At 44.3% G+C, this 22,862-nt stretch overlaps 1 protein-coding gene across 1 annotated transcript in view; it reads left to right on the forward strand.

Annotated features, from left to right (window-relative positions):
- The window catches only part of stab1 (stabilin 1), a 126,187-nt gene that overhangs the window by 41,166 nt on the left and 62,159 nt on the right, over positions 1–22,862 (forward strand). Inside the window, exons 22-35 of the mRNA XM_083939036.1 lie at positions 2,315–2,408; positions 3,367–3,525; positions 4,930–5,025; positions 5,947–6,045; positions 7,598–7,645; positions 7,951–8,084; positions 10,619–10,730; positions 12,386–12,463; positions 14,595–14,696; positions 15,527–15,631; positions 18,433–18,567; positions 20,613–20,741; positions 22,604–22,657; positions 22,844–22,862. The exon at positions 22,844–22,862 is cut by the window's right edge and continues 95 nt beyond it. Of these exons, the coding sequence (XP_083795162.1) occupies positions 2,315–2,408; positions 3,367–3,525; positions 4,930–5,025; positions 5,947–6,045; positions 7,598–7,645; positions 7,951–8,084; positions 10,619–10,730; positions 12,386–12,463; positions 14,595–14,696; positions 15,527–15,631; positions 18,433–18,567; positions 20,613–20,741; positions 22,604–22,657; positions 22,844–22,862 (1,364 nt within the window). The remainder of the gene's footprint in view (positions 1–2,314; positions 2,409–3,366; positions 3,526–4,929; positions 5,026–5,946; positions 6,046–7,597; positions 7,646–7,950; positions 8,085–10,618; positions 10,731–12,385; positions 12,464–14,594; positions 14,697–15,526; positions 15,632–18,432; positions 18,568–20,612; positions 20,742–22,603; positions 22,658–22,843) is intronic.

Genomic DNA, 22,862 nt, shown 5'->3' on the forward strand with positions numbered 1-22,862 from the left:
GTGGTTCAGGATCATCTAGTAAGGATGAACCCTGGGCGCCTCCCTAGGGAGGTGTTCCAGGCACGTCCAGCTGGGAGGAGGCCTCGGGGAAGACCCAGGACCAGGTGGAGAGATTATATCTCCACACTGGCCTGGGAACGCCTCAGGATCCCCCAGTTAGAGCTGGTTAATGTGGCCCTGGAAAGGGAAGTTTGGGGTCCCCTGCTAGAGCTGCTGCCCCCGCGACCCGACCCCGGATAAGCGGATGAAGATGAGATGAGATGAGATGAGATGAGGTCTCACATTCAATAATAATAACAATAATAATAGCTTTATTTATTTAGCACCTTTAAAAACAGATGTTTAGAAACTTTTTTGACAGGTAGAGTGAAGACAAAAGCACATAGAAATTCATACATACAGTCTATTCACATCAACAGGGCAAGATAAACGGTAGGACGCTTCAATTACCAGTAAAAACGACAAAATGAATTAGAAAAATGACACTGACAGATGACAAGGAATTTGCCTTTGTGTTTTGGTGCGTAAACCTTTGTTTATGGACCCAGCAGATGGCGAGCCATGAGCATGCACAGACGTGTTAATGCTCACCGCTTTGTTAATTTTTGTACAAACAAAATCTGCGAATAAGGAAGAAAAAACAGAGAATGGTAGTAAAGGTCAGTAGGCTGCCTGGCAACGGTATTAATCATGGACTTAGCACCAAACATTGCATTTATACGTTTAACTGTGTTGGCAATTTTACTTTTTATTGTTAAATATTTTTGTCTCTTACCTCCAAAATGAAATGACCAATCCACCGCTCGATGCTTAACATGCTGGACATCTATCCTCCTCATCAAAGCTTTAATAATCTCATGTTTTTCCATACCTGCGGCAAAATGCCTCTTTTCCCCTAGTGTGGTGACTCTCTCTGTTACGACGTGTTTAAGAAGAAGAAGGGCCTTTCTGTGCGGAGTTTGCATGTTCTCCCTGTGTCTGCGTGGTGTTAGGTTAATTGATGACTCTAAATCACCCGTAGGTGTGAATGGTTGTCTGTCTCTGTTCGTCTCTATGTGCCCTGTGATAGACTGGCGTCCTGTCCAGGGTGGACCCTGCCTCACGCCCGATTGGATCGGCTCCAGCCACCCCGACCCCAGGATAAGCGGTTGAAGATGAATGGATGAATGAAGAAATTGAATTTTTTCACTCTTATTATTAATCATGTTTAACACACAGGCTCGAAATACACACATGCAGTTAATGGAGAAATGTTAGAGCGAGGGGGCTGCAGTTAGGTGTTACATGCCTTGCTCAACAGCACCTCAGCAGTGCCCAGGAGATGAACTGACACCTCTCCAGCCACCAGTCCACGCTCCATACAGGGACTTGAACCAGCGACCCTACGGTTCCCAGCCAAGTCACCTATGGACTGAGCTACTGCCGCCCCATGACCAGCTGACTCCCTGTGGTCTCTACAACAAGAATCGTTCTTATGTTTGAACAGGCCAACCTGCTCAGCCTTCTTCAAATGAAAAGAGCCGTGCATAAATAGTTAAAAATCTGGAGGTGGTGACGTAATTTCTTACACGCTGGGGACACTACAGCGACCATAAACCACATAGTAAGAGAAAATAAAAGCAGTACTGCAGAAGTGTAGACACAAATAAATCAACATGTTAGCATTATTGTGAGCATGTTTCGTTCAAAGCACCACTCTGCACTTTTTTAAAAATGTTTAATTTTAACAAACAACATTACGGCAGAAACCTACATTTTTAACGGCTCGTTGTCTCAAAGCACCTTGAGGCTTCACTTCCTGCCAGGCAGATACATCTCGGAGGCGCTGTCAGAGCATCTTCCATTGTCTTTTTATGGAAAAGGATGCCTAGACCTGTCCATCACCATGACAACACTGTGGGGATGTCAGTTTGAGCAGGAAGAACCTGGGTGTGACCCTGGATGATGAGCTGACGTTCAAACACCAAACATGGCAGCCGTAGATTTCTGCAGATTCACCCCCTTCAACCCAGATGCACCTCAGGGTGTTTTTCATCTCCCACCAGGACCGCTGCCGCTCTTTGCTCTCTGATGTGGTTTTCTGCTGAATGAACATAATTTATCAGTGGGGTTTCACAGGTGATAATCACCAGTCACTCCTCTGTTTCTTCAACAGCTTCTGTTAAAAAACAACTGTGTCTGTGTGTGTGTGTGTGTGTGTGTGTGTGTGTGTGTGTGTGTGTGTGTGTGTGTGTGTGTGTGTGTGTGTGTGTGTGTGTGTGTGTGTGTGTGTGTGTGTGTGTGTGTGTGTGTGTGTGTGTGTGTGTTGCACCAGGTGTTTGTGCAAAGATGGATATGAAGGTGATGGTCACTCCTGTTCTGCCATCAACCCCTGCCTGAAGAGCAACCACGGAGGCTGCGACACCAACGTAAGACTTAAACTTCCCTTTAGAAATAATCTACAACAATATTAAGTTATGTACAAATCGCCTGTGAAGGTTCTCATTTGTCCAGGTCGTCGTTATCCTCAAAGCAATTTCAGTCAAAAGCAACTGGACTTGGTTATTTGTCTAGGAAGACGTTTCACCTCTCATCCAAGAGGCTTCATCACTTCATGTACGCATCTGACCAGACTGGGATTTCCTAAGAGTTCAACCACAGCTGCTGCTGCTCATTGGGGGCAGAACTGAGTCGCCAAATACAATACTAGTCGTTTTTAACAAAGACAAAGTGGCTGGGGATCGGTAAAGTCCCCGGAACAGTTCAGAACAACGGAATGAAAAACCAGAGACGCTGAGCGTCCGATGGGCCGAACAAAGCCCAACATTTATCCAATGACCATCTAGTTTGGCTGCAGTGGAACAACCCGCTCTACGCTTCCCCATTGCAGTCAGTAGAAGCCGAGCGTCCGACTCTGTAAAGAGCTGTAGAGCTGTGTGGATTAATGAGAAGGCGCCGGTTACATGTGATAAGTAGCTGATTCTGAACAAAAGATGAAGCTTTCTAGCGCGTGTTTAGTCAATGAAATGCACACACAGCAGTACATATTTCACCACTGAGCTTCCCTTGCAGTCTTAGAGCAATCGCCACAGGTGTGAAGACATAAAAGCATGACAATTTTCAATCTCACAGGGGAGGGATGAATTCAAATGCAACTGCTATATGGGGTGAGAAAAAATAAAAGACCCGTCCCTGCTCTCCAGAACAGCCTAAAAAAAACAACCTCCCATTGAGCCAGAAGAAAAATGACCTCAGTCTCCCACAAATCTCACTAGAGCGAGGCAGGAAGTAAGAGAAAGCACTAAACCCACTTAAGACTGCATTTATAACACTTCCTCTCTCTCTCTGTCTCTGTCCGTTACTCTCTCTCTCCCTTCCTGTCTGCAGGCTGAGTGTGTGTACGTGGGTCCAGGTAATGCGTCATGTGTGTGTACTGAGGGTTGGACAGGTGACGGCAGAGTGTGTGTGGAGATCAACAACTGTCAGCTTGATAGTAAAGGAGGCTGCAGCGACAACGCCAACTGTAAACACATCGGACCTGGACAGGTCAGTTACAAACCATTAAAGTGTAATTCTGGTGCAACATCCTCCCATGGACTTTTTCGGCACTTACATACATCAAGAGCCATCAAGACAGTTTTTGTTTGTGTAACAACCATTAACAAAGAAATCTGGGAGAGTCGCTAACAACCGGACATGGCTAACGCTGATTAGCTCGGGGCAATACGGTGAAGGCATTTAAGGCGCACTCACGCTGTCCTTCCGCACCGCACCCCTGGCTTTAGGGTACTTTTCCCCCCTCCCTCTCCCCCCGCGCCCCAGGCCCGTTTGTACTCACACTACCAGGGCCTCGCACAAATGCTTCTTGCTGTCGTTACGTCATCACGCCGTAACACGTCACACACATTGATTGACGTCATCGCGATGCGTCTCTTTGTTTACAAATCTTTCCATAGACCTCAGAGTTTTTGTGCGTCTTGTCGACTGTTTTTTAATCTTTTCATCGAACAAATCTGCAGTAAACACTCCACCTCCGCATCACACCAACGTGAACCTTACACCGCCATTGTTTTAAATGTCTGCGCATGGTCCGTCCTTCAATTTTCTATGTCCGAACAGGCGCACATAAATTACGTCAGAACCGTCGTAGGCCTTGTGCTCGTGCTCGTACACGTGCGCACGCTCGTGCTCGTACATGTGCAAATGCGCTCTACAAAAGCCCACCTCTCTTAGAAGGGCCGTGGACGGCCAGCTGTCCACAGTTATGCGCGGAGCGGGTGCACTCACACTGGTCAAACGCACTAGGCTTTAGCCGAAAAAACGGTTTTGGCCCGATGCGGAAGGACAGTGTGAGTGCGCCCTTAAACGCCTTTTTTAACCACTAATTCTGCTCGAAATAACAGCAAACCTCTGCAGCAGCATGAGAAGAGTCCTTACACAATAACTGAAGCACCAACAATGTAGTTAGTGAACCCATAGTTTATTCAAAGAGTGTATTGAAAGACTTACTTGCCCTGGTACCAGCTCTCCCTCTCTTTTTTTCCTCTTGTTTCCTTCCTGTTTTGGGAGGTCCAGTCCTGCCTAGCTGTCTTGTCTTCCTAAATATCCCTTTCCCACTGGACAAAAACCAACATGCACCCATCAACATCTGGCTTTTGTCTTTAATGGGAAGGATTACTAATTATTAATTCCCCAACAGGACAAATAACACATTTTTCAGCCCCAGCATCCATTGGCAGTGATGGAAACAGGACATCTGGGTGGACATGCTAATTTTTGGGTTCAATTGACACTGTCACTACGCTACCCCCTAGTCCAAGTCTTTTCTCTTTTATTCTCATCATCTGCAGTTTTCTATGTGATGTATTAGCTAGCTACTAATCAGCTGCCTGACAGTAAATACTGAAGAAGGCTGTTAAGAGCTGTTTGTTTATCCATGTGTGTCTGCAGAGTGAGTGTGTTTGTAAAACAGGGTACATGGGAAATGGCATTGTGTGTGACCTCATTAACCCCTGCCTGAGGAACAACGGAGGCTGCCATGACCTGGTAAACACACACACACACACACCCACACACACACACACACACACTTACACACACACACACACACACACACACACGCACACACACACATATGTGCCATTTCATTTCAGCCATTAAGAAAGATTTGTTTTATTCACTGAGGATTTAAAGGATCGGTTTCAGACTGTGGTTTATGATAACTTTACATCCATCATCTCTGTTGTGACAAATGCCAGGTAACACCTGTTAGATGTGTAGTCAACTGTGTCGTTTTTTATTTAGAAGCCTTTATTGACTGCTATAACGTCACCTCACAGTCAAGTTAGTTACATGTAGCTACATGCTAGCATCAGGGAAAGCTGTAATCTTGGTTGCAGATGATCATTTATTCCCCAATTTTGCATTACATTCCTGCTGAAACATGTTTTTGCTTTATATGCCTTTATCGTCTATTTCTTGGGGTAAAAAGTGCCGCTATACTCTGTCATAGTCAGTCTAACTGTCTGTCGCATGGCTCCTGCAGCGTATGCGTAGACATTGACACGTCTAACGGGTGTTAACTAGCACTGACCCTCAGATTTGTGAAATAGTCTCAAAACAACACGTTGGGATCAGCAAAAAAACCTGCGAAAACTTTCCAAGTAGAGTTTTACATACATTTCTTCATCTCTGAGTCCAAACAAAGACTGAAAGAGAGACTTTTGCCTCCACCTTAATGATGGTAAATGGTTTAAGGTGCTCAAACAATGTCCTGTCTCATCTTTGTAGAGACAGTTTTTGGTCAAACTTCAGTAGAAGTGAGAATATATTTACAGGCTTTATTAGAAAACTGTTTTCAATATGAAAGCTATCAACTCTTACCATTGATGATTGTAACGTAATTGCTGCAGTCCTAGTAGATTACATACATTTCCCATGGTCCCTTTCTGCTGCACCCTCTGTCAGGCACAGTGTGAACTCTCTAAGGAAGGTGGAGCCCACACCTGCACCTGTCCTGAAGGCTACGCTGGAGACGGGACCATCTGCTACGGATCATTACAGGAGGTAAGTGCTCAGACCAGTATAACATGGGAATGTCCCAGGCAAGTTGTTATTGCTTTGTCCGTGTTTTCGGCGTCTGTAGTTAGTACATAATGCAGACCCCTTGTCTTCTAACTGGAAAAAAATCACGTAACACCAGTATTAGCCTCCCTCCACTGGCTTCCTATTGATTTTAAGATTTGTTGCACGGTTTTAAGTCACTCAATCGAACTCCAATGAGAAGAGGTTCAGCAGGTTTTAAGTCACTGCTGAACCAACCTCTTCTTGGCTTGGCGCCTCAACCTCATCTCCCGTTGTAATGCAAATATAATAGCGGCTGAAATGGGTTTTCTCAGGAGGGTGGCTGGAGTCTCCCTTAGAGAGAGGGGGAGAAGTTCAGCATCCGTGAGGAACTCGGAGTAGAGCCGCTGCTTCTTAGGGTTGAAAGGAGCCAGTTGAGGTGGTTCAGGATCATCTAGTAAGGATGAACCCTGGGCGCCTCCCTAGGGAGGTGTTCCAGGCACGTCCAGCTGGGAGGAGGCCTCGGGGAAGACCCAGGAGTGGTGGCGAGATTAGATCTCCACACTGGCCTGGGAACGCCTCAGGATCCCCCAGTTAGAGCTGGTTAATGTGGCCTGGGAAAGGGAAGTTTGGGGTCCCCTGCTAAAGCTGCTGCCCCCGCGACCCGATTCCGGATAAGCGGTTGAAGATGAGATGAGATGTATCTGATATATTTAAATAACGCTTACTGACTTTATCGCCCCTTTTTTTACACAAACTACTTAACCTTAATACTGGAGGTCCGGATTTAAAACTATTAGACTTATTGGCTTAAATTATTGATGAGAAATTAATGAAAGTTAAACTGTGAGAACTTGAGTCCTGTAACTGAAGCGATCCAATAGCGAGAGGACATCTCACTGATTGTTCAGCGGTGTTAAAGAGTCGAGGGTCTTCCTTCACAAAGGATCTTTGGCCGAGTGCAGAGACCAAACAAACTTGACAGCAGCCATGTTTAATTTTGGCCTTTGGAGAGTTATTCAACCGCTTGTCCCTGTCGGGGTCGCGGGGGGCTGGAGCCTATCCCAGCTGACATCGGGCGTGAGGCGGGGTCCACCCTGGACAGGACGCCAGTCTATCACAGGACACATAGAGACGAACAGAGACAGACAACCATTCACACCTACGGACAATTCTTAGAGTCATCAATGAACCGAACACCTGCACGTCTTTGGACTGTGGGAGGAAACCGGAGAACCCGGAGAAAACCCACGCAGACACGGGGAGAACATGCAAACTCCACACAGAAGGACACAGCCGGGATGCAAACCTGGGACCTTCTCGCTGTGAGGCGACAGTGCTAACCACTACACCACCGTGTAGCCTCTTTGGAGAGTTATTGACATATTAAATGTTAATAAGCAGCAACAGCTGATATGACCTGCAGTCAGCGACATTTATCAAATGAAAGCTAAAAATTAGAAGCTTTGAGAATGTTTTGCTCACTGCTATGAAAACTCAGATCCGTCTAAAATGCATCGTCTGACTAAATATCATAATAACTGTGTGTTTGAAGGAGCTGGACATGAACCCAAAGCTGTACAGTTTCTACCGACTGACTCAGGTGTGTAAAAACCCAAATCACTGCTCAAAAGTTACTCACTTATTCAAGTTTAAGAACTAACTTTGATCTGTTTTCATTTTCACTATAAGCGCTAGCATAACTACGACACTACGTTCAAATTAGGCGACATTATGATGGATAGATATACTAAAGATAACATAAGTTGTGTGTGTGTGTGTGTGTGTGTGTGTGTGTGTGTGTGTGTGTGTGTGTGTGTGTGTGTGTGTGTGTGTGTGTGTGTGTGTGTGTGTGTGTGTGTGTGTGTGTGTGTGTGTGTGTGTGTGCGTGTGTGTGTGTGTGTGCAGAAGTACAGTCATCTCTCTGAGGACCTGAGTGGGAACCTCACAGTGTTGGTTCCGTCCAGAGAAGCTCTGAGGAACATGACTTCAGCTCTGGACTCGTTCTGGACCGGCCGACACCAACTGCCTCACTTCCTGCGGTCAGTCACCTCACACACACACACTGATCACGGTAGAGCAGTAGAGCTGCTTGACTCTGGGAAAAAAATCATAATTATTGTGGTCGATAATGAGATCACGATCACTCATTGACTTTGAAAACATCATTATTGCATATTTTGACTTTTTCATTTTTTTACAGTGAATTTTCTTTATTTTTCTTTTTTAAATTTATTTATTGGCTTCTGCAGACAAGAACGCAGACACAGGTATAGCACATGTACAGTACATCTAATTTAAGGTGAAAAAAGAAAAAAGACACAGACAAAAATCCCGCTATCCCTCCCAACAACCCACGTCAGACACGGTCACAATAAAAAAAATTAACGAGTCACCGAATAACATGTAACATAAGTAGATAAACATAATATAAACATAATTTAAGAAAAAGAAAAGCAACAAAAAATAAATAAATGAGGGGGGGGGGGTCTCTCTCCTTCCACCACTAGGAAGTGTCCTCAGCATCGTCAGGAATAACAGTAATAAATACAATAACAGTAAAACTATGCTAATAAAAGCAGCAGTGGGTCCTTTGTTTGGTGGAATGCCTCCAAAGATCCCCTCTGTGAGAACATTAACCTCTCCAGCCGGAGACATTGCAAAATTTCACAGATCCAACTATTATGAGAGGAGGAGAATGGAGAAAGGAGAATGTTACGTCTGGCGAGCAGGGTGGTAAAGGCCACGACACGCTGTGTTGTAATGGGCAGAATTTAAGACGGAGGGAGCCCAAAAAGAGCAGTCAGAGGATTTGGTTCCAAATTCGTGTTAAGAGCCAGTTTGAGGGTTTGAAATGTATCGGACCAAAGCTTCGGACACGTCCAGAACATGTGTGCGTGGTCGGCTGGGGACTGCTTACAGCGGTTACAAGCATCACTGTGACTAGGGTATATCTTAGCCAATTTAGCGTTGGTGAAATGGGCTCTATGAAGCTTTTACCTTCCACTGTAATAGGCCGTGCCTGGCACAAATCGAAGATGAGTGGACCAGTTTCAGAATGTCCCTCCACTGGTCATCATTAATGTCTACCCCCAAATCCTTTACCATGCATTGTTAGGTGGGGCAGTGGGGACTGGGCTCAGAAGAGCAATCTTATTATAAATGACAGACATCAATCGTTTGTGTGTTTTTGTACGTTGAGGGACAGGAATTGGTTCATCTCAGCTTCAGGGGGGCAGTTTGGAAAATGTGGGAATTGCTTTTGGATAAAATGTTTAATTTGAAGGTACTGAAAAGAGTTGCTCATCCGACCATATGCGGAATTCAGGGTTGGTTCAGGTTTCGAGACTCTAGTCACGCTTTCTAAACTCTAATTAATCAAATAAGCTCATTTAGAGTATAGTCAGTATGGTCAGTAGCTTGTAGCGCTAACGCTGAAATAAGAAACGTAACCATAGAGTAGCTAGTGTAGAACCTTGCTGCTTATAATCTACACTTTTAACCACATCGTAAACCAGCCTACCTCCGTGTACTCCATCCCGTTAATCGATGTTGAAGAGAAGGACGCATTCACAGAAAACTGGTGCACACGCACTGACGAGCACAAGCTCGCTGGTAGTGGGGGAGGGTTATGAGAGTCGATCTCCCAGACTTGCTGACTGCAGCTTTGACATATTTCAGTTATCAACCGGTGTAAATTAAATAGTTCGCTTGATTTATAACACAAGACAAAACAAGAGCATCACTGAGACAGAATGTGTAATAATTTTACTTTGATTGTCTTATTTTGGGCTACATGGTGGTGTGGTGGTTAGCACTGTCGCCTCACAGTGAGAAGGTCCCTGGTTCAATTCCCAGCTGGGGCCTTTCTGTGTGGAGTTTGCATGTTGTCCCCGTGTCTGCGTGGGTTTTCTCCGGGTTCTCCGGTTTCCTCCCACAGTCCAAAGACGTGCAGGTGTTCGGTTCGTTGATGACTCTAAATCACCCGTAGGTGTGAATGGTTGTCTGTCTCTGTTCGTCTCTATGTGCCCTGCGATAGACTGGTGCCCTGTCCAGGGTGTACCCCGCCTACACCCGATGTCAGCTGGGATCAGCTCCAGCGCTCTGCGACACCAACAGGGACAAGTGGTTGAAGATGAATATCTTGTTTTTAATAATAAGTGGAAGCCTGAATTGTAATTGACAATAAATTCTTATTAATCACCCAAACACACACACACTCACACACACACACACTCAGTAAGCTCAGGAATGTGGCAGTACTTTGAGTTTGTGCTTTGAATAAAACTACATATTTTTTAAAACAGATTTATTTCAGATATTTCTGCAGCACATGGTTCGTTTTGTTCTCGTCAAGAGTTTTTGTAGTGTTTCCAGCAGGAAGCTGAACACCCATCATTGACCAATCTGTCACCGTGTTAATATTTTACAACACTGTTCACCTCGGGAACACTAAACTTGATGAAACACAGCTCCTTGAGAGCTTGAAACCACATCCACAGTCTCCCAGGAGCACGTCGTGAGTTTGTGTTCACTGAACTGAAATGACTCGTGACTTGACACTCTCTGGTTGCAGGGCCCACTTCCTGCCGGGGATCTACTCTGTCGAAGATCTGGACAAACTGGTGGGAAGCAGTCTGCCCACCCTGAACTCCCCCACCTCCTGGGAGATCAGCAACCGCAGCGGGGTAAGAACGGGGAACAATCCAAGATGGCTGCTCCGCACTTCAACAGTAGTGGCTAACCTAAACCACATTTCCCCTGTGAAATATGGTTTTCTTACTTATTGTGCTGGAACATGTTAAAGTCAGGTGTGACGTCATTCCCATAGACTAGATAAAAAAGCAGTGTTGAGCCGGATTTTTGTGCCCACACAGCTCCACACCCATAGGAGCCTAAACGACCCTCAGTTTGGGCATCACCTGTGCCTAACGCCGCCTAACTCCCAGCTTATCCAAAAGTGGGCAAAGAGGTGAAGCATGGATGGAGCTGAGGCTTCTGTGACGGCACCCACCTGTCACTCAAAGCAGCCAGCCTTTAATTATACAGAACTTTAAACCATAATATAATTTAAACAGATTTAGACTTGTGTAAAAATCCCTCCTCCTACAGTTGTAATGAACGGGGAAATTAGCTAAAGAGACCATATTTGTACTAGGCTGTAAACATGTTTATCTCTGCTGTAAAGTTGGGTTTTAAAAAAGGGCGTCTATGTGGATTGACTCACTTTTGCCAGCCTCATGTGGTCATTCAAGGATCTGCAGTTTTTGGCACTTCTGCGTTATTAATCATTCACCCAAGGAGGTTGCTGCTTCGTCATCCCCAGCTCTGACTTCCAACTTTCAAGGTTAGCAGGCATCCAGTCTATATCGGGCTGTCTTTCATCAGGCTGTCTTTTCATTCCTTCATTTAATCTCAGAAAAAAACTGCAGCTGCCTGTGACGCAAAACGTGAAACGGATTCATCTTTTGGAGAAACGTGACACAACGTCGCACTGTGGTGGCCAATCATGTAACCGTTGACACACCGAGACAGCGTGAGAGTCCCGTTCAGTCAACTGTAAACATCTCTGCCTCTAGTGCCGTCACAAGAAAACAAAACACAAGCACTTAACAGTTGAACGTTTCCTGCTACAAGCTCCAGCGCAAAGCTCAGTAAATAAAGCTGCTTTCAACAGCGGCCTGAAATGTTATTGTAAAAACGATCCAACGGAAAATGTGAAATATCGGTATTAAAGTCTACTTGTGCATCATAAGGGGGTTAAAGAACACAACAGAACGTCTCACAAACAGGGCGTTTAAGACACTCCCACGGCCGCAGAACCCTACGCCGAATCGCCCGAGCTGCCTGAAGCTATGGGGCTTAAATCAACCCTAACATTAGACGCTCACCCACTTCCTTCTTATCTTCTTCTCTGAGGAATGCAAAGGGGAGGGGGGGCTGTGTCAACACTCACATCTCCCAACAGATCCCGGAGAGTTTCAATGATAGAAGGACCTTTTGTTTCCTTTAATCAAGCATTTCTCTAAATTACATAGATTCTTAATACAAAAATCAGTCTCTTTGCTCCTGGCTTCTGAGCTCCAGTGTGTGTTTGTTGTCTTGCACGTCTCTGAAATGCGGATGTTTTATCAGCCGTCAGGTTATTGTGAGGTCCTGAGATCGTAAATTGAGCCTTCTGTCACTAAACTTTCATGAGCATCACTTTGAGTTTTCACAGGCCTGCCCGAGCCCAATAAAAGCTGAGCTCAGTCAGTTCACTCCTGACATATTTTCAGGCCTAGTCCAGAGTTATATAGACACACACATGCAGTATATATTTAACTTTTGTCATTTTTCTTAGGTGATCTACATTGGAAACGCCTCCATCATCTCCCACAACCTGCCTGCAATCAATGGCTACATCCACATCATTGACAAGGTGAGAGTCTGAACGGCAGAGAGGCGCAAACAACTTCTGAAAATGTGGGAACATTGTCCTCAAAGGCCAGATGAAACCTCATCAGTTTTCCTCATTACTGAATGAGCAGGAATTTGTCATTTCATTCAAGTTACCTTTATTGTAAGAGAGTAAAATGATTTGGTTTTATGCTTCTCAACCTTGCAGCAATAAAAAAGAACAACAGAAAGGCATTGAAAATGTATAAAAAGCACATAAACAAACATAACAGAAAGAAAAAGAAAGCAATGCAATAAAATACAATAATATCAACTTAATAATAATAGTGTCTATGGTGTGTGTGCACAGCTCTCTCCACTAAGTGTGTCATTGAGAGGCTGTGTTATGAACGTAGAAGTAGCCGTTTCTTATATAGGGGGAGATGGAGAGGTGCAGTAAGTTACATTGAGTTTTACCAGTTCCTCCGCAATTTCCACCAGCTTAGCCCGTTCTGCCTTTTTCATTTGGGAAATATAGGATGAAGTGCATCACACAGAGTGATGCTACTGAAGTGTGCTCGAAACTATGACATAGCGGCCGTCAGTATCTAGGATTATATAGAATATAGAATATATGATTCATTCATTCATCTTCAACCGCTTATCCCGGGGTTGGGGTCGCGGGGGGGGGGGGTGTTGAACTGATCCCAGCTGACATCGGGCGTGAGGCGAGGTACACCCTGGACAGGACGCCAGTCTATCACAGGGCACATAGAGACGAACAGAGACAGACAACCATTCACACCTACGGGTGATTTAGAGTCATCAATGAACCAAACACCTGCACGTCTTTGGACTGTGGGAAGGAAACCGGAGTATAATATAGAATATATATAGAATATGATTGTTGGCTCAAACAGGACTCTTTTATGAATGATGATAGCTGACCCTTTAACTCTATCTGTACATTTTTAATGGAATAAGTGGCTCATCCACGCCCTCTTCATACGTGAGGTGTCAGCTGATTTGAGATGTGTTTCCTGCAGAAACATCAGATCCCCCTGAAGGTGCTGCAACTGTGTCAGGACTTTACCGATTTTGATCGCGTTGTTCATTCCCTTAGTTTTCCAGGAGATCAGACGCACTCCAGTACCTGTCTTTACAGCATTAGCCATAGGAACAATGATAATAAGTTAGAATGACACTACATCTCCCAAAGTAATCTGTAGTAGTGGAGGAAGAGCGTGGGGAGGAAGGTAAAACAGAAACAAAACAAAAAAAAGGTCCATCAAAGTAACATTGTGACCAATCTGAGGGCTACTCCCATAGGGAAAAACCCCTTCGAGCTCTCCAGTTCGAACTAACAACTACATACTACCACAACTACAATAATAACAACTTAATAATGATAGTGCCTATGGTGTGTGTGACGTTGTTAGTGTTTGTTGTGTGAGTCGCAGACAGGCAGTCCGGGCCTTGACTTGGGATCAGTTTAAGAGGGATTTCTAAATCCTACGTGGTCTCATGGGAGGGCGTATAAATAGCACGCCACTTTTCATGACTTTCATGACTTTTCGCGTGCATGTCTACGCATATTAAGATTTTTGCGTGTCATTTAACGCCCGTAGGTTAGGGTTAGGGTTAGGGTTAGGGTTTAGGGGTTAGGGTTAGGGTTAGGGTTAGGGGTTAGTCTCTGCACTATACAAGTCAATTGAGACTACATGGCGTGAAATGACACGCAATAATCATGACATGCATTGTAATTGTACGCGAGATGGCTTGAGAGAAATAGCGTGTCATTCACACGCCTTTTGGTGAGACCAGGCTGCTAAATCTTGTTATTTTTAAATAAAATGTGTTTGGCATCTTAAGAAAAAACGTTTAGGGCTTTGATTGGATCACTCTTAAGTGGCTCGGCGAACAAGAGTCTGTGGGGAATACAGAGTGATGTGGAGCAGAGGAGTTCACCTCCACACACACCTCCATTAACCGGGTCGTTAGTTCAGGAGGAGGAGGAGGAAGAAATAATGAGACCTCAACCTTGATCTAAAATAGAAAGTTTAAGAGTCTTTCGTGGGAAAAATGAGAATCCCTTTGGCTTCTGAAGGAAAAGTATTTAATGAACTGAAATCCTGTCCCTTTCGTTTGTTTGTTTTTGTGTCTTTGTTTGTCAGATTCTGGCTCCGTCCCGCTCAGACCTCCCCCCTCAGCCCCCCACCATGATGGCCTTCCTGAACTCCTCTTCCACCTTCTCTCTGTTCAGACAGTACGCTCTGGTAAGACATCTGTCGCTCTGTTTATCTGTCTGAACTCAACCTTATCAGTTATTTTCAGTGTTTTTTTTTACTTTATTTACATGGCAGCACCATAACACATGCACATTTTATTCAAAGTTACAGGACTTATTTCCACAGTGTGGAATATTATCAGCCAGATAAAGGATCAATGAGTCAGGCAGACTAGACTAACATTTCCAACTATACAACACATATGCCCCCTGCACTCTTTCTGTTACTAGGGAATGGAAAGGATCTGATGGCGTTTTGACAATACAAATATAAATAAATAAAGAGCTAATCAGCAACTGAAACAGGAAGAAGTTAGAGCTAACGGCGCTAACACGTAGCATCGCTCCAGGCTAACCTCCTTGGTTTACCACAGAACAACTCAAGGGCCCTGTTGGAATTAATTAATTAATTAATTAATTATTTGGAAACAAGGTTGCAAGTATTTTGGTAAATTTGCTAATAAGTAGAATGGCATCCTCCCTCATATCACCCACTGTTTAAAAGAATATACTGTATAATGTGTAATAAAGTAACAAATGAACATTTCATCACCAATCAGCAGCCACTAATGTACCAAATGTTCCCAATTGCTTTGTATATCTTACTTACTTGTGTAGGTAGGAACAAGCAAATGTGCAAATAAGTGGTAAAAAGGTTTTGTTATGTGTGTGTGTGTGTGTGTGTGTGTGTGTGTGTGTGTGTGTGTGTGTGTGTGTGTGTGTGTGTGTGTGTGTGTGTGTGTGTGTGCATACCTGCGCATGGAGATAGCGGAGTACGACATTTGCTGCTTAACGTGTGTTTGTGTGATTTTTCAACAGATGTACAATCTGTCAGAGGATCTGAGTGCGTTTGATTTCACCCTCCTGCTGCCAACAGATGATGCCATCCGGCAGCACCTCAGCAGGACTAACGCCTCCCGACTGGTACGTTCAGGTGATACGAGGGTGTGCTAGCCTACAAGTCCTCCACCGTGAAATAAAAAAATTAATGCTACAACATACAGTGCATAGAAAGTCACGATACCCTTTTGAAATACTTTTTTTGTTTACAGCCTGAAATGATTAAACATTAAAAAAAAGATTTAAAAAAAAACTAGAATAGCAGGGTTGGAAAAGTGATGAGTCCCCAGATTTAACACTTTGTGGAGGCGCCTTTTTCTTTAATTACAGCATCAGTCTGTTTGGATCTGTCTCTCCCAGCTTTGTGACCTGGACTGGGAAACATTTCCCCGTTCTTCCTGCAGAACTGTTCCAGTTCAGTCAGATTCTGTGGTGAGCGCTGATGGACTGCACTCTTCAGGTCCATCCACAGATGTTCTGTAGGATTCAGGTCCGGGCTCTGACTCGGCCTCTCTGGGACATTCACCTTCCTGTCCTTTAGCCACTGTGATGTTTTTATGGAGGTGTGTTTTGGGTCGTCATGCTGGGTTGTCATGCTGAAGGTGAACCACCTGCACATTTTCAAGTGTCTAACAGAGCAACAAGGGTTTTCTTCAAGAATTCAGGTGAACTTGGCAGCATCCATGTTCCCTTCAGTCCTGACCAGCTGCTCAGTCCCTGCTGAAGAGAAACAAGCCCACAACATGATGCTGCCACCACCAGGCTTCACTGTAGGGGTGGTGTGTTCTGGTCTCATCAGGCCATAAAACCTTTGACACATGGCGTCACAGTCTTAAACATGTTTTTTAATGAGACTTTAGTGTGACGTTTTTTCAGAAGAGGCTTCTTTCCTGCCACTTTGCCAAACAAGTAGAACTTCTGACATAAACACACGTAACTCCTTCAAGGTCACCATGGGCCTCTTGGGAGCTTCCCTGATCAATCTTTTCTTGGCTCTTCATCCAGTTGGGGGGGCGTTAAAGCCTTTGAAATCTTTTTATATCCTTCTCCTAACTTGTGCCGATCCACAACTTTATCCAGAGCTCTTTTGAAAGCATCTTTCCAACTATGATGAATTATTTGTGTTACCATGAACGACTGAGAGAGGAATCCTCAAGAACAGCTGATTTTATTCTGAAGTAAAAAACACCACAGTCGATTTCAGGTGGAGGCCAATTAACATAGTGTGCGATCTGGAAGGTGATTGGTTAAACCTGAGAGTGTTTATACTGTTTATACTACATTTCATTTTGTATTAATTTTCTGAAATTCTGAAAAAGAAATTCACTTGAATGTTGTCAGGCAAAATGTATACATCACACTGGAAAAATACATTTTTCATCTATTATCATTTCAGGCTATGAAACAATAAAAAGTGATTGTTTCAAACGGGTTCTGATAGGGCGCCCCCTATCTTTCTGCTTTCTCTCATCAAAGTCACTTTCGTATACTAAAAACACATGTAAATGCCTGTGTAAAAAATTAAATATACACTTAGATGTGTATACGTTAATCCTAATTGCACTTCGGTCGCGATCTCCCAAGAAATACCACTGTAAAAAAAACGTGCTGCTTGGTAAGAATTCTGCCAAATGCCTTCACAAAATGACACTGACAACAGGATGGTTGGGAATTTTTTTAATGTGTTTATCCAGGCCTGTTAGTAGCTGGAATATTTGTGTCACCACTTGTACATTGTTGACTGATATTGGCCCTATCAGAACAGATTGGCTGTCCAATGCAACGAAGAATGCAAAGATCTCTACACTGGAGAAACAAAACAACCACTGCATACAGGCATGGGCCAACACAGGAGAGCTAACTCCTCAGGCCTGGACTCTGCTGTCCACTTACATCTCAAGGAGAAAGCCCACTCCTTTGATGACAGCAATGTCCAAATCCTGGACAGAGAGGACAGATGGTTTGAAAGAGGAGTAAAAGAAGCCATCAATGCAAAAGTAGAGAAACCATCGCTAAACAAAGGAGGAGGTCTGAGACACCACTTATCTCCAATTTACAATGCTGCCCTTTCATCCCTTCCCAGGAGATTCAACAATCTGTTCTGATAGGGCCAATATCAGTCAACAATGTACAAGTGGTGACACAAATATACCAGCTATTAACAGGCCTAGATAAACACATTTTCAATAACTGACATTATTGTTGACTTCAAAAGAGAGATGCCTTCATGTGATTTTAGTTGGAATAGATACTCACATTCCCAACCATCATATTGGCAGCGTCATTTTGTGAAGGCATTTAGCAGAATTCTTGCCAAGCAATGAAGGTTATGTGAGCATCACTTTTCAGACTTCAAACCTTAGAAATATATCCAATCATAAATACATTCTTCCCCTTTAATTCTAGGATTGGAATAGCCTAATTTTCCCTTGATTCTTCAGTTTGACATGGTGTTCAGTTTAGCTGTTTTTGAGGTGTGTTACTCTTACATATCCGTCCCATCAGCGACTTTTTCAGCCTGCACAGAAGCTTTGGTAGTGGTTTCAATGAGCACTTAACATTTGCCATGCCAGTTAAAGAAGAAGTAATATGTTGATTTAAGAGTTGCTTTTTCTGCCAGTAGACTTACAATTGCGTATGTACAGTTGCAGACATCTCATGCACACTTGGAGACTTTTCTCTGGCTCATGAAGAAGACACCTTTTTTTTAATTCCTCCTAAAACGCTCTGATCTGCTTTTCCAACGACAGGGAAAACAGCTGCCAATCAGCACAACAGCAGACATATCAGAGATGTGGGCGGTGAAGATATCAATGAACCAGAATTATTCTTTAACTCACTCCCTCTGTCTGTGTGTGTGTGTGTGTGTGTGTGTATTTGTGCAGGACTCTGATGTGTTCAAGTACCATGTAATTCTCAATGAGCTGCTCTTCCCTGACCACCTGTCTGACGGCACGTTGAAAAGCACCCTGCTGGGCGTTGACTACCAGGTCCAGTTCCACTTAAACGACAACAACCAGGTAACAATAGCTTCACAGGCATGTGTCAAACTGTACAGAAGCCGTCCTATCTCAAAAACATTAAAGACTTGTCTGTTAATTTAAGGAACTATTATTGCTTTTGCATTCTTGTCACGTTTCGGATTCCCCAAAGCAATTTTAGTCTAAAGCAACAAGACTTTCCTTCAAAGGAGTAACACAGAGCCATTGGTTCAGATATGTGGACGACACATGGGTTAAAATCAAATCCAAAGAGGTGCAAACTTTTACTGAACATATAAACTCAGTGGACAGAAACATCAAGTTCACCAGAGAAGAAGTCAACGACCACAGTTTGACTTTCTTAGACTGTGATGTGCATATGAAGAATGACAGGAGCCTCCACATTGGGGTATACAGAAAACCCACTCACACGGTTTAATATCTACTGTTTGACTCTCACCACCCCCCGGAGCACAAGCTTGGAGTTATCAGAACCCTGCAACACAGAGCTGATAATGTACCCACCAGCTCACAGGCCCAAGGAGAAGAACGCAAGCACCTGAGAGGCGCCCTCACAACCCGCAGCTGCTTCCAGAAAGAAAACCAAAGTGATTTAGAAATAAAAAGAAAACAAGAAAAACAACATAGTCATCCCGTCTGTGGCCGGGGTATCAGAGAAACTCAGGAGGATCTTCATCAAACACTGCATCCCTGTGTGTTTCAAACCCAGTAACACACTCAGACAGAGACTAGTACATCCAAAGGACAGAACACCACACACCCACAAAAGCAACCTGGTCTATGCTGTCCAATGCAACAAGGAATGCAAAGATCTCTACACTGGAGAAACAGAACCACCACTGCATAAACGCATGACCCAACACAGGAGAGCTCACTCCTCAGGCCTGGACTCTGCTGTCCACTTACATCTCAAGGAGAAAGCCCACTCCTTTGATGACAACAATGTCCACATCCTGGACAGAGAGGACAGATGGTTTGAAAGAGGTGGAAAAGAAGCATCTATGCAAAAGTAGAGAAACCATCGGAGGAGGTCTGATACACCACTTATCTCCAATTTACAATGCTGCCCTTTCATCCCTTCAGGAGATTCAACAATCTAACCTCAGAGAACAACTGTTCACAAAGGGCCTCCTGTAACTCCAACGACTGTCGTTAAGACTCAATAGAGCACTAACCAAGTCGAAACCTACTTCTCACCAACGACTGCCACTCTAACGACGGGCATTGGCACTTGGAGCACAAAGGGTTCCAGTGACATCATCGGCCTTGTGAAAGGTTAAATACCTGGATCTCCACACCAGTTAGTTGGACCAGTCCCAGCCTGGTCCTGGTCCTGGTCCTGGTCCTGGTCCAGTCCCAGCCTGGTCAGATGCGTACATGAACTGATGAAGCCTCTTTGATGAGAGGGGAAACGTCTTCCTAGACAAATAACCAAGTCCAGTTGCTTTTGACTGAAATTGCTTTGGGGATAACGACGAACTGGACGAATGAGAACCTGCACAGTCTTCATAAGTTTTGGATAGATTTCCTTTCATGCAAGTTTCAGTTCATCTCTATGAAAACAAAATGCAGGGAAATCATCCAACATGTGAACACATTTAAATTTACATGAAGCCTTCGATTCAGCTGCAGTACATCTAAATTAATGGAGGTGTCTGCGACTGTAATCCAATACACTTTTTGTCAAATTGCAGACTTTAATAATTAAGTATTACCATGTTTTAAAAGATTTTTGTTTATCTTCTGACTTTTGTTGTAGGTATTGTCAATGAAATTCTGTTCAGCAGCAGAATTTCAGTTGTATGCTTAAGAAAAAACATGTTACTGAGGAGCGTTCGTGCTCACAGCTGCATTATAAGGTGATGAGTGAAAAACGTGGGCAGAAAATTAAATCTTTCTAGACTGTGATGTGTTATTTCTGTTTGCAGCAAGCTTCAAGTCTCTGCAAGTTAATTTTCATTGAAATGAACTTGGGCTGACTGAAAAAAAACATGCAAATAATGTGTAAATCTTCACCAGTCAGGCAGAGAGAAGAGTCTGATTGGTTTCTTTTTGTCCTCCAGACCTTTGTGAACGGCGTTCCTCTTGACGGCAGCTTCACTGAGACGCAGAACGGTGTCATCATCGTTCTCCCTCAGGTCCTCAAAATCCAACGCAACAGATGCAGCAAGCAGGTCACCCTGCAAGTCAACGTAAGGATAAAGTGATGGATGTTCATTAAATTACAGAATAAACCTCCTTTTTTTGTTCAAGTATGTGCAGCAGCGCAAAGTGCAAAAGGGCTGAAGGTGAATAAAGATCAGAGGATGAGCGGATTAAAAACAAATACGCTCTCGGCAAGTGAGAAAAACCATTGAATGACCACTGGAGGCTACAAAACAAGTCAATCCCCATTGACATCCATGTTAAAATGCCCAACTTGAAGGCAGGAATAAACATGGCTATAGTTACATTAACTATCCATTACTACCCATTCATGACTGTACAGGGGATAAATTCTTACATAACTCACCCATTCAAGTGTTATTCTTAGACTTAGACTTAGACAGCTCTTTATTGATCCTTTGGGATGACTCCCGCAAGGGAATTGAGTTTCCAGCAGCTTACAAAAACACAAAGGAGGTATAAAAAAATACAGTATATGTAGCTAAATAAATATCTGGGTGCGAGGAGTCTTCTGCTGAAGGCTCTCCTCTGCTGGGCCAGTGTGTCGTAGAGAGGGTGGGAGACATTGTCCAGGATAGACCGGAGCCTGGATACCACTTCCTCTCTGACACGGTCGTCAGGGTGTCCAGCTCCTCCCCCAACGACATCACCGGCCCTCCTGATCCGTTTGTTCAGTCTGTTGGTGTCTGCGACCTTCAGCCCACTGCCCCAGCATGTGACAGTAAAGGAGATCGCACTGGAAACAGACTCATAAAACATCCTCAGCATCGTCCGGCAGATGTTAAAGGACCTCAGCCTCCTCAGGAAGAAGAGTCCACTTTGGCCCTTTTTGTAGACAGCCTCTGTGTTTCTAGTCCAGTTCCACTTATTATTGAAGTACACCCCCAGGTACTTATACTCCTCTACAGGGTCCACAGGGACCCCCTGGATGGAGACAGGGGTCACAGGTGTTTTCACCCTCCTCAGATCCACTACGAGCTCCTTTGTTTTAGTCACGTTGAGCTGCAGATGATTCAGCTCACTCCAAGTGACAAACAACAGTCCTGTATTCACTTTCATCCCCCTTTCCAATGCAGCCAACTATTGCTGAGTCATCAGAAAACCTCTGAAGGTGTCAGGACTGAATGGTGCAATAGTTGAAGTCTGAGGTGAAGAGGGTGAAGAGAAAGGGAGAGAGGACAGTCCCCTGTGGGGCCCCAGTGTTGCTGACCACCCTGTCAGACACACAGTTCTGTAGGCTACATACTGGGGTCTGCCCATCAGGTAATCCACAATCCAGGACACGATGGGGGCCTCCACCTGCATCGCAGCCTTCGTCTCTCCCAGTAGAGCTGGACAGATGTTGTTGAATGCACTGGAGAAGTCAAAGAACATGACTCTCACAGTGTTCGCAGGCTTGTCCAGATGACTGTAGACTCTGTTCAGCAGGTAGGTGACGCAGTCCTCAACTTCCAGGCGGGGCTGGTAAGCGGATTGGACTCTATCCACGCTCCACCTCTTATCCCCTTGTTTTGGACTAGTTAGGCGGGGTCAGTCACTGCCAAGATGGTGATGCCCACACTGAGTTTCATCTTCATCTGTCACAGAGACAACATCCATATTTTATACAGCCACAACACTAATCTGCATTTCTCTGAAACAACTCAGACAATCAGTGACAGTGAAAGTATGACGACAAGGCCCAACAAATAAACAGCTCTCTCCAGGGAATCATGTTGTCGTGGATGCAGCAGAGCGTTGCAGCGTAAACAACACCACGAACCTGCAGCCAGTTGATGTTTTATTTGTTACAATGATGAAAGAAATATAGGATAAATAATCTTGAGGTTGTCATAAATGGAATAGATGCCCACTGTGTCCCTCTCTCTCTCTGTCTCTGTGTCTCCAGGGACGGTGTTCAGACTGTGAAGGACCACCTCGATGCTTATTCAGCTACAAACCAGTAAGAAAACTGTTCCAACTCACAGGGGGTAGACACAATACAAATGAACACCTGTACAGCAGGATCTAGTCATCCTTGCAATGACGTGCGGTATTTCAGCGACCAGTCCGTCTGTCGTGTCTGCAGTTCCTCTCTAACAACTCACAGTTTGTGTTTCTACTTTGTTTTTAATGTGTTTTACTGCAGATCAGGGAACAGTTTCCAA

This window comes from Echiichthys vipera, assembly GCF_963691815.1.
Source record: "Echiichthys vipera genome assembly, chromosome: X".
NCBI classification, from domain to species: Eukaryota; Metazoa; Chordata; class Actinopteri; order Perciformes; family Trachinidae; genus Echiichthys; species Echiichthys vipera.